This window comes from Rhamphochromis longiceps, linkage group LG3 (genome assembly GCF_057381845.1).
Source record: "Rhamphochromis longiceps isolate RC_006_pf linkage group LG3, R_longiceps_female_GT1.1, whole genome shotgun sequence".
Taxonomy (NCBI): Eukaryota; Metazoa; Chordata; class Actinopteri; order Cichliformes; family Cichlidae; genus Rhamphochromis; species Rhamphochromis longiceps.
In genome coordinates this window covers 14,058,422-14,073,023 of record NC_140559.1, presented here as the reverse complement: position 1 = coordinate 14,073,023, position 14,602 = coordinate 14,058,422, and the positions used below count along the sequence as shown (strand labels likewise).

The window sequence follows — 14,602 nt, the reverse complement described above, 5'->3', positions numbered from 1 at the left end:
GTGCAGTTTACTTTGTGTGCACTAGTGATGGGTCGGTCGCGAACGAAATGGCTCTTAGAGCCGTTTCTTTGATATAAACAACGCGAGCCGTGGGGTTTTTTTTTCTCTCACCCTCTCTCTCGCACTTTTTTTCCGCTTCACACCGCAGGCAAGCCTTGTGCTTGCGTTGGGAAGAGGGGGGAGGGGCGGTAGTTACAGTCGCAGTAGCACAAGAACAGAGCAAGAGGGAGAGAGAGCGAAAGAGAGCAGGGACAACGTCACATTAGAAAGGTATAGTAATCATCCACAACTATTTTCAGTTGCAGATGATAAATGATTCAGAAAGTTTATTCATGCAGGCTCATATGACAGAGAATATGCATCTTCTTTTTGTTTTCAGATTTCGCGCTCACTTTTCACGTATAGAATTTCGAAAAAACATCGGTGCAAATTATAAGTCTGTATCATAATGTCTGGTGTTTTTGAGTTTGTTGTTTTGTTTTTATTTTGTTTTACTTTGCGAGTTGGTTATTAGATACTGCTCCAGCCAGCCAGAGAATCCCCCGCCACCCCGCCCTCTCCTACCTGTGACCCAAGCGGCAGGCGCACCTCGCAAACGAGGGTGCCCTTACTCCCAGCTAATGGGCGATAGAAAACCGATTGGTGCCTATGCCATTCCCAATATGCGCTGGATAACGTCGAGGCAGCATGACTACGAGCAAAAAAAAAAATTATTTTTTATTCTTTTGCCAATGTCCGTGATGCCGCCGCAGGCAACCGCCTGTGTCGCCCGTATCAAAAACCGCTACTGCTTGTGACACACACATCTGCAACACGTTTGAATTCGTTTCATGCACAATACATTTGTAATTTTCCAATTGTGTCTGTTTGTGCGTCATGCAAATAACCTTTGCATGAATTGAATGAAATGATATGTATTCATTTTTGGCCTACAAGTGCTGAACAACACAGATCAAAACAACTAACAAATTAAAAATACCATAAAATCATAAAAAAAAATAATAATAATAAAGGTGTCAGTTTCCTTCAGAGTTAAAAGCCAGGGAATAAAAATAGGTTTTCAATCTGGACTTAATAACCTGCATTGATGACGCTTGTCTAATTTGGAGGGGAAGGTTATTCCAGAGCATCGGAGCCGCAATTGAAAACGCTCTGTCTCCTCTGCATTTCAGCTGCGACTTAGGGACCAACAGCAACAGCTGTTCAGCTGAACGGAGCGAGCGAGGAGGAACATGTGGCTTCAGCAAATCAGATAAGTAGACAGGAGCCAGACCATTTAAAGATTTAAAAACCAATAAAAGGACTTTAAATTTCAATGGTAAGCCAGTGCAAGGAAGTGATGTGATCGAATTTCCTACTACCGGTTAAAAATCGTGCCGCCTCATTTTGCACTTACTGCACGCGTGACAAGGTGCCTGACCCGACCCCTATTAAAAGGGAATTACAATAGTCCAGACGTGAGGTGATAAAAGCATGAATAAGAGTTTCCAAATTGGGTTTGGAAAGGAAAGGCTTAACCTTCGATAGACGTCTGAGGTGATAAAAAGCTAATTTTATCACTCCATTTACATGACCTTCAAAAGTAAGCGCAGAATCAAGTTTAACACCAAGATTAGTGATTGAACTTTTCAGTTGGGAGGTCAAATCACCAAAATCAACATCTGGAGAATCAGTAGAGCGATGCGGGCCATATAAAATTGCTTTCGTTTTGCGATCATTAAAATTAAAAAAATTTTTTGCCATCCATAATTTAATATCGCTAAGACAGTCAAGCAGTGATTGACATGGGGAGGTATCCAAACGTCATTCTGATAGTCTCCCAGGTCAACCTCTACTTGACTGCCTTACTGATGTTAAAGCATGGATGGCAAAACACTTTTTAAATTTTAATGATCGGAAGACAGAAGCCATTTTATTTGGCCCAAATCACATTTCGATAATTGCAATTCTCTTTAATAGGGGTTGGGCAGGGCACTTTGTCACGCTTGCAACTAGTGCAAAATGCTGTGGCACGATTTTTAACTGGGAGAAGGAAATTTGATCACTCCGACTTTGGCCTCTCTACACTGGCTTCCAATTGAATTTAGAATCCGCTTTAAAGTCCTTTTATTGGTTTTTAAATCTCTAAATGGTCTGGCACCTGTTTATTTGTCTGGCTTTCGGTTCCAAAGTCACGGCTGAAACTTACAGGAGACTCTGTTGCAGCGCCGATGCTTTGGAATAACCTTCCTCTCCATGTTAGACAGGCTACATCAGTGCCAGTTTTTTAGTCTTTATTAAAGACCTATTTTTATTCCCTGGCTTTTAACTCTGTGGATAACTAACGTTTTTTTTATTAATTTGATTGCTTTGTCTGGTTTCTGCTATCTTATTACTATATCCATATTTGTATTGTACAGCACTTTGGTCTGCCAGTTTTGTTTTTAAAGTGCTGTATAAATAAATGATGATGATTAAGCACGGATTCATCCACTGAGGCTCAAACTGCACACATACATGAAAACATGATATTTATCTTATAAAAACATTATGTTTATTATTCATAATGGAAAGCCTTTCCAGGTGAATTTGATCCAGGAGGGTCTGAAGCCAGTGTCAGACAGAGACTGTGAAGAGACTGTAGAAGGACAGAGCAGCAGAGCAGTCCAGATACACTGATGATCCTCTGTCAGATCCAGAGGGACACACAGGGCTGATGCTGGACTCTACATTGTGTCTGACAGTGGAGCTGTTCTCAGAGCAGTTCACTCTGCAGTACTGACAGTCATCTTTTCATGCATCTGTCAGTCACTGCTGGATGAAGCTCTCCTCTCCACTCCATCTCAAAGTAACATGGCCCAGTCAGAGCGTCTCTACACACAAGCTGCTGCTGCTTCAACCTCTCTGGATCATCAGGACACAGCTCCTCCTCTCTCAGCACGCACATTGTCCTGTTTACCCTCATCACCTCCACCTGCAGAGAGAAGAAGGAAGAGCAGAGGAGATAAACGAGTGTTTCCAGAGACTCTTCATCAGCTGTCAGTCAGTGATGCAGCACATCCAGTATAAAGAGCAGCAGGGACTTCAGTGACAGGTGTGGGTTTTGGGTGAACTAATTGTGCAACCTAGCCCCACCCCATCAAGTGATTTATTGAGGTCAAAAGGCCCAGGATGTGAGTGGGTGTTAAGGAGTCTGGGAAGGGATCTCAAAACCAGATTACAGTTGGTGTCGTAAGCCACCTCATCCGTTCAAAGATCGTTCACAGCGGACATAGATGGTTTCTTTCACTCCTCTGTAAAACCATCTGTCTTCTCTGTCCAAAATGTGAACATTGTCATCCTCAAATGAGTGACCTTTGTCCTTTTGATGGAGACTGCTTGAAACTTGGAAATAATTGCAGTCATTGGTCTGCACGCTACTTTGTTGAGAGAGCTGATTGGCTGCTGACCGTGTTTGATGAGAGCATGTGAGCCATTACTATGGTAACCATACAGCTCGCAAAAAAGGTAGAAACAGGAAGTGTTTGTGTCCAATTCTGAAGCCTGTTACCGTTCTCTTCTAACAGCTTCACTGAGAAGCTGCAGCTTTACAGGAAACACTTGATCTTTGTTTCATATTGATTGTGTTTAGTACAACACTGCTGACAGCACCACCCACTCACTCCAACACTGTACTGACCTCAGAGTCTCCAGTCTGTAGTCTGGACTCTCCTCAAGATCACACAGCTGCTTAACATCTGGATACTGCATATTATTTTCAGCCAGGTCTATCATTCTCAGATGGGAGGGGTTGGACTTCAGTGCTGCTGCCAGATAATCACAGCTGATCTTTGACAAACCACAGCTCAACAATCTGTATAAAGAATGAAAGATGTAAGTTTATTAGACAAAGTGTGTTCTTGAAATCATTCAGTGTTTCATCATCTGTTCAGAGCTGAAGAAGGTTGAGAATGTAAAAGTTTAGAAAATGGAAACTCAAACTGCTTAAGCCAACAGGAAGCAGCTTCAAACAGGAAACTGTGCAGATTTTTCAGACTATATGCCCCGATGCAGCCAGTTTGATTTTGGTGATTTAAATCTCTGTTCCTTGAATTATTTGTTCCATACAGACAAAGTATTGGACATGTGTTGTGACTCTATTAGGGGAGCTTCTACATAGAATAGATAGAATAGAATACCATAGAACAGAATAGAATAAACCTTTTTAATCCCATGAATGAGAAATTTGGGTGTTACATGGCTCTTATAGCAAGAGGAATATAAAAAAAGACACAAAGTAGTCCTACATAAATAAACCTAAATTCGAACAGATAAAAAAGTGTACAGAGATATGTACATAAGTGTGTGGGGGTGGGTCGTGAATGATCCTAATGAAATATACAGTGTACACACAAGCTGCAAATAAGAAGCAATTAAAAAACACAAGATATGTCAATTAAACAGGTGATTAGTAAGATAACCATGTTAAACTGTGTTATAGAGTCTGACAGCTGCTGGTAAGAATGACCTGCGGTAGTGTAAAAGATGACCGTTCAGCGGTCGTCTGTGGGTGTAAACGATGACCACTGAACAAGCTGCTCAGTGCTCATTACAGTCTCATGCAGGGGATGGAGAGGCATTGTCCATGATGAATGTTAGCTTATAATAATAATGGATTGGATTTATATAGCGCTTTTCAATGCACCCAAAGCGCTTTACAATGCCACTATTCATTCACTCTCACATTCATACATACAGATGCGCTTCCCAACCCCCTGAGCCACTTGGACAACATCCTCTCCTACCCAACCTGCTCAATGAACTTCAGAGGAAATTCCAGGACAGAGCTGGCCCTCTTGACCATTTTATTAATTTCCCCCTGTCCCTCTCTGCCATTCTACCACTCCAGCACCATAAAAGGCAGCAGATGCCACCAGTGTCATTAAACGTCTTTAGAAGAGTCCTGTTCACCCCAAAGGATCTCAGCCACCGTAGCAGATGAAGACAACTTAGACCCTTTTTATAAAGTGTATTTGCATTCATGGACCAATCCAGTTTGTTACTGAGGTAAACACCCAGGTATTTGTACTCCTCCACCGTTTCTGTTAGGGGGTGGTGAGTAAGAGAACCCAGACGCGGTCCGCTCGTTAAGGTTGAACAGTGTCTTTATTTACAGTGAAGCCAATCCAAAGTAATCCACAGTGCAAAATCCCTTCCGTGCTCCCCTCGTGTGTCCACACGACTTTCGTGAACAGTGACGTCTCTCCTCTCGTATCTCCGTCTCACTCGTAGCCAGGCTTGGTGGAATACTCCAGCGCTGTCTGTCACTCAGCCACACCATTAAATAGCTCTGTTACAATGGTGGATGATTGGCAGCAGCTGGCGAGGAATCAGTTGCAGGTGGAACCGCTCAGAGTGGCGGCACTTCCGGGTCGGACATCTCCCGTTGCTACGCAACCGCGTAACAACTACAACGGAGACAAAAACAGAGCGGGAGAACAAACACACATACACACACAGGTCGCCGGTCGGGGCACCGTCGGACCTGACAGTTTCAATGTCCAAACCCTGGATGTTCACTGGTGTAAAGTCAACCACCAGTTCCTTCATGTTGCTAGCATTGACGCCAAGATGGTTCACACCAGCTGACAAAGGCATTGATGACCCCCCTGTATTCCAGTTTGTTTCCCTCCGACAACCGACTCACAATGGCCTGAGAACTTCTGGAGATGGCAAGTGTCTGTGTAATATCTGAAGTCCGCGGTGTACAGGGTGAAGAGGAAAGGGGCAAGTACTGTTCCTTGTGGGGCCCCCATGCTACAGACTACCACCTCAGACACCCAGTCCCCCAGCCTCATATACTGGGGTCTAGTGGTGAGGTAGTCTACAATCCATGTGGATGGTCCACACCCACTCCCTGCAGCTTCCCCTTAGCACTGAGGGCTGGATTGTGTTAAACATTAGGTCTCTCTCCTCCAAGTCTCTGTTAGTACATGACTTAATAATTGATCAACAAATCAATTTACGCTGCCCCAGGAGAATGGCGGCTAAGCTGTCATCCCTGTTGGACAACGTCTCCCACCCCATGCAGCAGACTGTGACAGCACTGAGCAGCTCCTTCAGTGGGAGACTGCGGCACCCACGGTGTGGGACGGAGAGATTTCGCAGGTCTTTCCTCCCCACTGCTGTCAGACTCCACAACAAAGACTTTAACTGAACAAACACACACATCCACACATGTGAAATAACACTAAGTGCAATAATCTTTTCTGGCATCGTTGTATTTTTACTCAGTTGTATATAGCATTCGTATTCTATTTTTATCTTATTGTATATTTTTATTCTATTTTATTCTACTGTATATAGTATATTATTTTATTCTATTCTGTACAGCTGTGTACTGTATTTATTCTTATTGTATTCTAATTTTTGCGTCATAACTTTTGCACTGTCCACTTCCTGCTGTGACAAAACAAATTTCCCACGTGTGGGACTAATAAAGGTTATCTTATCTTATCTTATCTTATCTTACAGAAACCTGGTTGACGCAGGATGATTATGTTAGTTTAAATGAATCAACACCCCCGAGTCATTCTAACTACCAGAAATCTCGAAGCACAGGCTGAGGGGGCGGTGTGGCAGCAATTTTTCACACCAGCCTAGGGCTGTGCGATATGACCAAAATCTCATATCCCGATGTAAGACATCTATCGTCCCAATAACGATATAAATCACAAAAATTAAAAATTTTTTGTAAATTCTGTGAATCCGGGCAGCTCGACTTGCGTGAAATGTTTCCAGCTGGGCGTTGTGTACCTGGACTCGAGTGTTTAAACCAATGCATGAAATTATACATTTTTAGACATAAGTGTTACGGCCGCTGTTTTCTTTGTGATTATTTATTACACGGCGTGCTGCGGGGAAAAGACTGTTCTAACGTTTGAATCTAAGGTTTATTTTTTAGCACCTGGAGGCTCTTTTTAGCTTCTCATCCGTAAAGACTGCATACTCTTTCACGTGATTCAGTTTATTTTGAAAAGTCTCAACAGGATCTTGAGCTTTACTGTGAAAGGTTTATGTGGAAAATAAACAAGCAGACACGCGATGTTTTTACCGTCGTTGTTGCTAACGACAATGTATAAAAACAGTCGCTTGTCCGTCCATAGTGTGATTGTATTAAATATAAGAGAAGGAGAGAACTTTAAGAAATTAATATAGCCACTACAGTGACCATCAAAACGATGAAAAAATATTGCCGTAAACAGTTTATTTTGCAACACCACGAAAAAAACGATGGCATAAAAGGAAACTATAGATGTTTTTATATCGCCATCCGATATATATCGTTATGTCGGACAGCCCTACACCAGCCTATTAATCAACGAAAGACCAAGACAGACTTTTAATTCATTTGAAAGCCTGATGCTTAGCCTTGTCCACCCCAGCTGTAAAACTCAGAAACCAGTCTTACTTATCATCTATCGTCCACCTGGGCCTTACACAGAGTTTCTATCTGATTTCTCAGACTTTATATCTGATTTAGTGCTCAGCTCAGATAAAATATTTATTGTGGGTGATTTTAACATTCATATAGATGCTAAAAATGACAGCCTCAACATGGCATTTAATCTGTTATTAGACTCAATTGGCTTCTCTCAAAACTTTAATCTTTAACCACAGTCTAGATCTTGTTTTAACATATGGCATAGAAACTGAACATTTAACAGTATTTCCTGAAAACCCTCTCCTGTCTGATCATTTCCTGATAACATTTACATTTACAATAATCGATTACACAGCAGTGGAGAGTAGACTTTATCAAAGTAGATGTCTTTCTGAAAGGGCTGTAAGTAAGTTTAAGAATATAATCCACCCACTGTTATCACCTTCAATGCCCTGTACCAACATAGAGCAGAGCAGCTATCTGAACGCTACTCCAACAGAGGTCGATTATCTTGTTAATAACTTTACCTCCTCACTACGTACGACTCTGGATACTGTAGCTCCTGTGAAAACTAAGGCCTCAAATCAGAAGTACCTGACTCCGTGGTATAATTCTCAAACACGTACCCTAAAGCAGATGACTCGTAAGCTGGAGAGGAAATGGCGTGTCACAAATTTAGAGGATCATCATTTAGCCTGGAGAAATAGTTTGCTGCTTTATAAGAAAGCCCTCCGCAAAGCCAGAACATCTTACTATTCATCACTGATTGAAGAAAATAAGAACAACCCCAGGTTTCTCTTCAGCTCTGTAGCCAGGCTGACAAAAAGTCAGAGCTCTGTTGAGCCAACCATCCCTTTAACGTTAACTAGTAATGATTTCGTGAACTTCTTCACAAATAAAATTTTTATCATTAGAGAAAAAATTACCAATAATCATCCCACAGATGTAATATTATCTACAGCTACTTTTAGTACCATTGGTATTAATTTAGACTCTTTTTCTCCAATCAATCTTTCTGAGTTAACTTCAATAATTACTTCTTCCAAACCATCAACGTGTCTTTTAGGCCCCATTCCTACAAAACTGCTCAAAGAAGTCCTGCCATTAATTAATGCTTCAATCTTAAATATGATCAACCTATCTCTAATAATCGGCTATGTACCACAGGCCTTCAAGCTGGCTGTAGTTAAACCTTTACTCAAAAAGCCATATCTAGACCCAGCAGTCTTAGCTAATTATAGGCCAATCTCCAACCTTCCTTTCATATCAAACATCCTTGAAAGAGTAGTTGTCAAACAGCTAACAGATCATCTGCAGAGGAATGGTTTATTTGAAGAGTTTCAGTCAGGTTTCAAAGCTCATCACAGCACAGAAACAGCTTTGGTGAAGGTTACAAATGATCTTCTTATGGCCTCTGACAGTGGACTCATCTCTGTGCTTGTCCTGCTAGACCTTAGTGCAGCATTCGATACTGTTGACCATAATATCCTATTAGAGCAATTAGAACATGCTGTAGGTATTACAGGTACTACGTTGCAGTGGTTTGTATTATATCTATGTAATAGACTCCAATTTGTTCATGTAAATGGAGAGTCCTCTTCACACACTGAGGTTAATTATGGAGTTCCACAGGGTTCAGTGCTAGGACCAATTCTGTTTACATTATACATGTTTCCCTTAGGCAGTATCATCAGAAGACATAGCATACATTTTCACTGCTATGCAGATGACACCTAGCTCTATCTGTCCATGAAGCCAGATAACACACACCAATTAGTTAAATTGCATGAATGTCTTAAAGACATAAAGACCCGGATGGCCGCTAAATTTCTGCTTCTTAGTTCAGATAAAACTGAGGTTGTTATGCCCTTGAGTCAAAAGTCAGCGGTTGGTGTGTGTGCTGATTGAGCACATAAGCAGAGTGATAAATAAGCTCAGAGTGAGACATCATTGCCACAAGAGATCTTTGTATCCTATGTGCGGAAATGGAGCGAGGGAGCGCTCTGTTCACTAACCTATCTTTGATGTACCCTTTCGTTTATGATGTCGTGAAAAAGTGTTCCGGCAGTTATTAAATAGGGACTAGTTCATGTTCACGCTAAGAGTGCTCTACACGTTCGCACCTCGGAAAATGTTCGTCTTTGTGAGTATTGACATGTGTAGAGACAGTCGTTATGTGTGTTTACATGGAGCGAACTGTATGCTGATGTAATGTACATGTTAAGCTAGGCTAATCGGCAAGTTGTTATTAAGATGTGTGTTAACCAGCGATTCATTTTCATTTTTTCTCATGTTCTAGTTACATAAAAACAAGAAAGTCAAGCCTTGTGTGGAAGACCTCTTCTATTTGTTCGCTAGCTGTCTAACCTCACAGGGTCACGTGTCGTGAGGGCAGCATAGTAAAAAGACGAAGGAAAAGACGCCTACTCAGCGGGTTCAAACATACAGAGCTACTTTAAGCAACATGAGTCTACGCTCAGGAAGAAATTACCTAAAAGACTACGCTGCTGAAGAGCTAGACGAAGCAGCCGGTGGTGAACAGCAACCAGACGTTGCCACTCAACCAGCTACAACGCAGCAACGGTCTCAGCCATTCGACACCAAGTCGCAGCAATCCAGAACATCGACAAGGCGTTCTCAACGGACATCCTCATCAACAGCTTCTGCAGCTGCAAGGGCCTACGCCAAAGCTCAAGCAGCACGAGCTCAACTGGCCTTCGCTGAAAAGGAAGCTAATGCAATGAAACAGAGAGCTGAACTGGATGCTCATCTACATGTCCTCCAGTGCCAAAAAGCAATAGCCGCAGCTGAAGCAGAGGCCTCAGCCTATGAAGAAGCAGAGATTCAGAGCGGGGAGCTCTACGGAGAACTTTGTGAGGAAGCTGAGCCCATCAGTACAGTGCACCGCACTAACGAATATGTTCAACAACAATGTGAGTTACTCTACCCAGACACTCAGCACGACTCAGCACAGCCTCCTAAAGGAAATTGCAATGAAGTAGATGCACAAGACAGTACACAAATAACTAATCCTTTTATAACCAACACTCAGATGAAAACACCACCTGTAAATAGAGAAAGGAAACAGGAGCAAACAGTGAACACATGTGTAGTCGACACGTACTGGTCCAACTCCACAAAGCACACCCCCAACCTTAACAACTGCGTACCTGAATCAAGTGAAATGCAACAGTTTGCAAAATACCTAATTCGCAAAGAACTAGTTAGCACAGGTCTTTTGCAATTTGATGACAAACCTGAAAACTATTGGGCATGGAAAACCTCATTCATCAGCGCAACCAAAGACCTAAATTTGTCTCCAAGAGAGGAATTAGACTTGCTAACAAAATGGTTGGGTCCAACATCATCCGAACAGGCTAAGCGCATTCGTGCTGTACACACCCTCAATCCTGCTGCAGGTGCGAAGATGGTCTGGCAACGCCTTGAAGAGTGCTACGGCTCACCTGAGGCTATTGAGGACGCACTCTTAAAAAAGGTAGAGGACTTTCCCAAACTCACAAACAAAGACAATGTTAAGCTGCAGGAACTTAGTGACATCTTATTGGAGCTTCAGTGTGCTAAACAAGATGGCGCGCTCCCAGGACTTGCTTACCTGGACACAGCTAGAGGAGTCAGGCAAATAGTGGAAAAACTTCCCTTCAACCTACAGGAAAAGTGGACAACTGTAGGAACACAGTACAAGGAGACTCATAGTGTGTCATTTCCTCCTTTCTCAGTTTTCACACAATTTGTCCAGCGGCAAGCGAAAATGAGGAATGACCCAAGCTTTGCTATGTCCAAGGCCAACACCCATGTCCCTTCTCCCACAGAAAAACTGAGGTCATATAGTCGCAAACCTACTGTGTCAGCACACAAAATGGACATTACGGCAGAGCCGGACCAGAATAATCTCAGTCCAAAGAAAATGGAGGAACCGGATCGCCAGTGCCCAATCCACAAAAAACCACATCCACTCAAAAAGTGTAAGCTCTTTAGAGACAAAACTATTGAAGAAAGACAAGCCTATCTCAAAGAGCACCACATATGTTACAGATGCTGTGGGTCTGTCCAACACATTGCGAAAAACTGTAAAGCAACGGTGAAGTGTATTGAATGTGACAGCCTTAAACACTTATCTGCAATGCATCCTGGTCCTACTCTTGCCCCTAAGAGTACTACACCAGGAAACAACGACAATGAAGAGCAAACTGAGAGCTCACCTTCAGTCGAGTCGAAGTGCACAGAGGTATGTGGCCAAGGTGATAGCCCACGTTCATGTTCTAAGATCAGTTTGGTCAAAGTGTATCCTGCAGGCCAAAAAGAGAGAGCTATAAAAATGTATGCAGTAATAGATGACCAGTCCAACAGGTCACTGGTTAAGTCAGAGTTTTTCAGCCTTTTCAAAATCAATGCCAAACCCACTCCATACACCTTAAAGACTTGCTCTGGCAGAGAACAAGCCTCAGGTAGGAGAGCTGTAAACTTCTTCCTCGAGTCCTTGGATGGAGAAGTCAACATCCAGCTACCCCCTTTAATTGAATGTGACTCTGTTCCAGACAATAGATCTGAAATACCCTCTCCAGAGATTGCCCAGCATCACCCACATCTTCTTCCAGTGACAGATAACATCCCACCTGTCGACCACCACGCCCCAATCCTTTTACTCCTTGGAAGGGACGTCATCAGGGTCCATAAGGTACGTGAGCAAATCAACGGACCCAATGATGCACCATACGCCCAAAGGCTAGACCTGGGTTGGGTTATTGTGGGGGAGGTGTGTTTAGGAAAAGCGCACAGTCAGTCAGAGGTCAATGTCTATAAAACACACACCTTAGATAATGGACGTGCATCCTATTTTGAGCCTTGCCCAAACACAATTCACGTTAAAGAGAATTATGGGGTCACTATGAATGCAACCTGCATCACAGACGATTTGGGACATTCTGTGTTTGTTAGATCTGAGGGTGATAACAAACAAGCCATGTCTATCGACGACAGAGCATTCCTGACAATAATGGACAATGAAGTTTATCAAAACCAAGAGAACAGCTGGGTTGCACCTTTACCCTTTCGCTCACAGAGGAGGCTCCCTGACAACAGAGAACAAGCCCTAAAACGCCTCTGCTCTCTTCGAAAGACTTTGGAAAAGAGACCAGAAATGAATGATCACTACATCCAATCCATGCAGAAAACGTTGGATAACAATCATGCTGACCAAGCCACTCGGTTCATTCCAGCAGCAGACCTGCAGAACAGTACCTGGTTCTCAGGTCCACCCTTTCTGTACTCTGACCCACACACAGAACCACACACTGGTCCTTTCACGCTCATCGAACCTGAAAAAGACAGAGAGATACATCCGGAAATAAAAGTAATGAAAACTACTGTAGCAGAGCCACAGTTGGGTTCTGACCGTTTCAAAAAGTACTCAAACTGGATCACTCTTTGCAGAGTCATAGCCAGACTCATTCATGTAGTTACATCCTTTGCACAAAAGACAAGTGGGCGAAGGGGATGGAAAGGTTTCAGTGAGACACCGAGCGTCCAAGAACTCACCCGAGCCCAAGCAGTCATTATTCGAGCCGTCCAACAAGAAGCTTACAAAGGGACGCTTGAAAACATTAAAGAAGGAAGGAAGGTCAGTGGCATATTTGATGCACTCAAAAAGCTCAATCCTGTAGTGGACAAAGACAGTCTCTTACGAGTCGGTGGACGTCTTTCCGCTGCCGATCTCACAGAGAATGAAAAGCACCCTCTGATTATCCCATCTACCAGCCACATCGCCATGCTAATTGTAACTCACTATCATGAACGAGTGGCTCATCAAGGAAGACACATAACTGAAGGAGCTATCCGTGGTGCTGGGTACTGGATAATTGGAGGGAAGCGGCTTGTGTCATCTGTCATTCATCGGTGTGTCACATGTCGCAAGTTGCGAGGCAAAATGCAGATCCAGAAAATGGCAGACTTGCCTGCAGACCGAGTCACCCCTGAACAACCCTTTACCACTGTAGGCCTAGATGTATTTGGGCCATGGACTATTGTGACGCGTCGTACAAGAGGTGGTTGTTCCCAGAACAAACGTTGGGCTGTGTTATTCACATGCATGTCAACTAGGGCTGTGCATATCGAACTGATAGAGACTATGTCTGCTGATAGTTTTATCAATGCATTAAGAAGGCTCTTCTCTATTCGGGGCCCGGCCAAGTTTCTGCGCTCGGACAGAGGCACGAATTTTGTGGGCGCTTGTAAGGAATTAGACCTAAACTCAGGAAACAAAGCAGTAGGAAAGTACCTGCAAGAGAGAGGGTGCGTTTGGACTTTCAATCCCCCTCATGCGTCTCATATGGGAGGCTCGTGGGAGCGCCTTATAGGCGTTGCCAGGCGCATTCTGGATGCAATGTTGTTACGAACTGAACAAACACGTCTTACTCATGAAGTGTTGTGCACCTTCATGGCCGAGGTGATGGCAATTATTAATGCAAGGCCTCTTGTTCCCATATCCACCGACCCTGACAGTCCTGCAGTACTCACTCCAGCAGTGCTACTAACGCAGAAGATGAGTGCTGTGTCCGCCCCACTTGGGAACTTCTCATCAGGGCAGCTGTTTGGGAAACAATGGAAACATGTTCAACTCCTCGCTGACACTTTTTGGAAAAGGTGGAAGGGAGAGTATTTATCCACCTTACAAGGTCGTGCAAAATGGACAGAGACTAGACCTAATGTCAAAATAGGAGATGTGGTCCTGCTAAAGGACCTCCAAGCCAGCAGGAACGAATGGCCCATGGGACTAATAGTAAAAACATTCCCCAGCAGCGACAAGAAGGTCCGAAAAGTGGAAGTGCGGACTGTAAAAGATGGGACTGTTAAAATGTTTCTCAGACCAGTTTCAGAGATTGTTTTGCTTGCAGAGACTGAATGAATATTCTTCAATGCTAGATGATGTTTGAATATGTTGTATTGATGTTTATTGTGATATAATGTGTGTATATCAAGCGGGGAGTGTTATGCCCTTGAGTCAAAAGTCAGCGGTTGGTGTGTGTGCTGATTGAGCACATAAGCAGAGTGATAAATAAGCTCAGAGTGAGACATCATTGCCACAAGAGATCTTTGTATCCTATGTGCGGAAATGGAGCGAGGGAGCGCTCTGTTCACTAACCTATCTTTGATGTACCCTTTCGTTTATGATGTCGTGAAAAA

At 43.2% G+C, this 14,602-nt stretch overlaps 2 protein-coding genes and 1 long non-coding RNA gene across 9 annotated transcripts in view; 1 reads left to right on the top strand and 2 right to left on the bottom strand.

The window, feature by feature from the left end:
- Positions 1–14,602, top strand: part of LOC146673017 (uncharacterized) — a 406,340-nt gene that overhangs the window by 352,259 nt on the left and 39,479 nt on the right. The window lies entirely within an intron of this gene.
- Positions 1–14,602, bottom strand: part of LOC146673019 (uncharacterized) — a 54,200-nt gene that overhangs the window by 5,351 nt on the left and 34,247 nt on the right. The window lies entirely within an intron of this gene.
- The window catches only part of LOC146673018 (ribonuclease inhibitor-like), a 48,538-nt gene continuing 36,107 nt past the window's right edge, over positions 2,172–14,602 (bottom strand). For 2 of the 6 annotated variants that reach the window (XM_085401488.1, XM_085401489.1), the window contains exons 12-13: positions 3,659–3,832; positions 2,181–2,953 (exon numbers count right to left, since the gene is read on the bottom strand). In XM_085401488.1, the coding sequence (XP_085257614.1) occupies positions 2,944–2,953; positions 3,659–3,832 (184 nt within the window). In that variant the 3' untranslated portion in view covers positions 2,181–2,943. Of the gene's footprint in view, positions 2,954–3,658; positions 3,833–14,602 lie in introns of all 6 variants that reach the window. The other 4 variants (XM_085401493.1, XM_085401492.1, XM_085401490.1 and 1 more) reach the window with 4 other exon arrangements.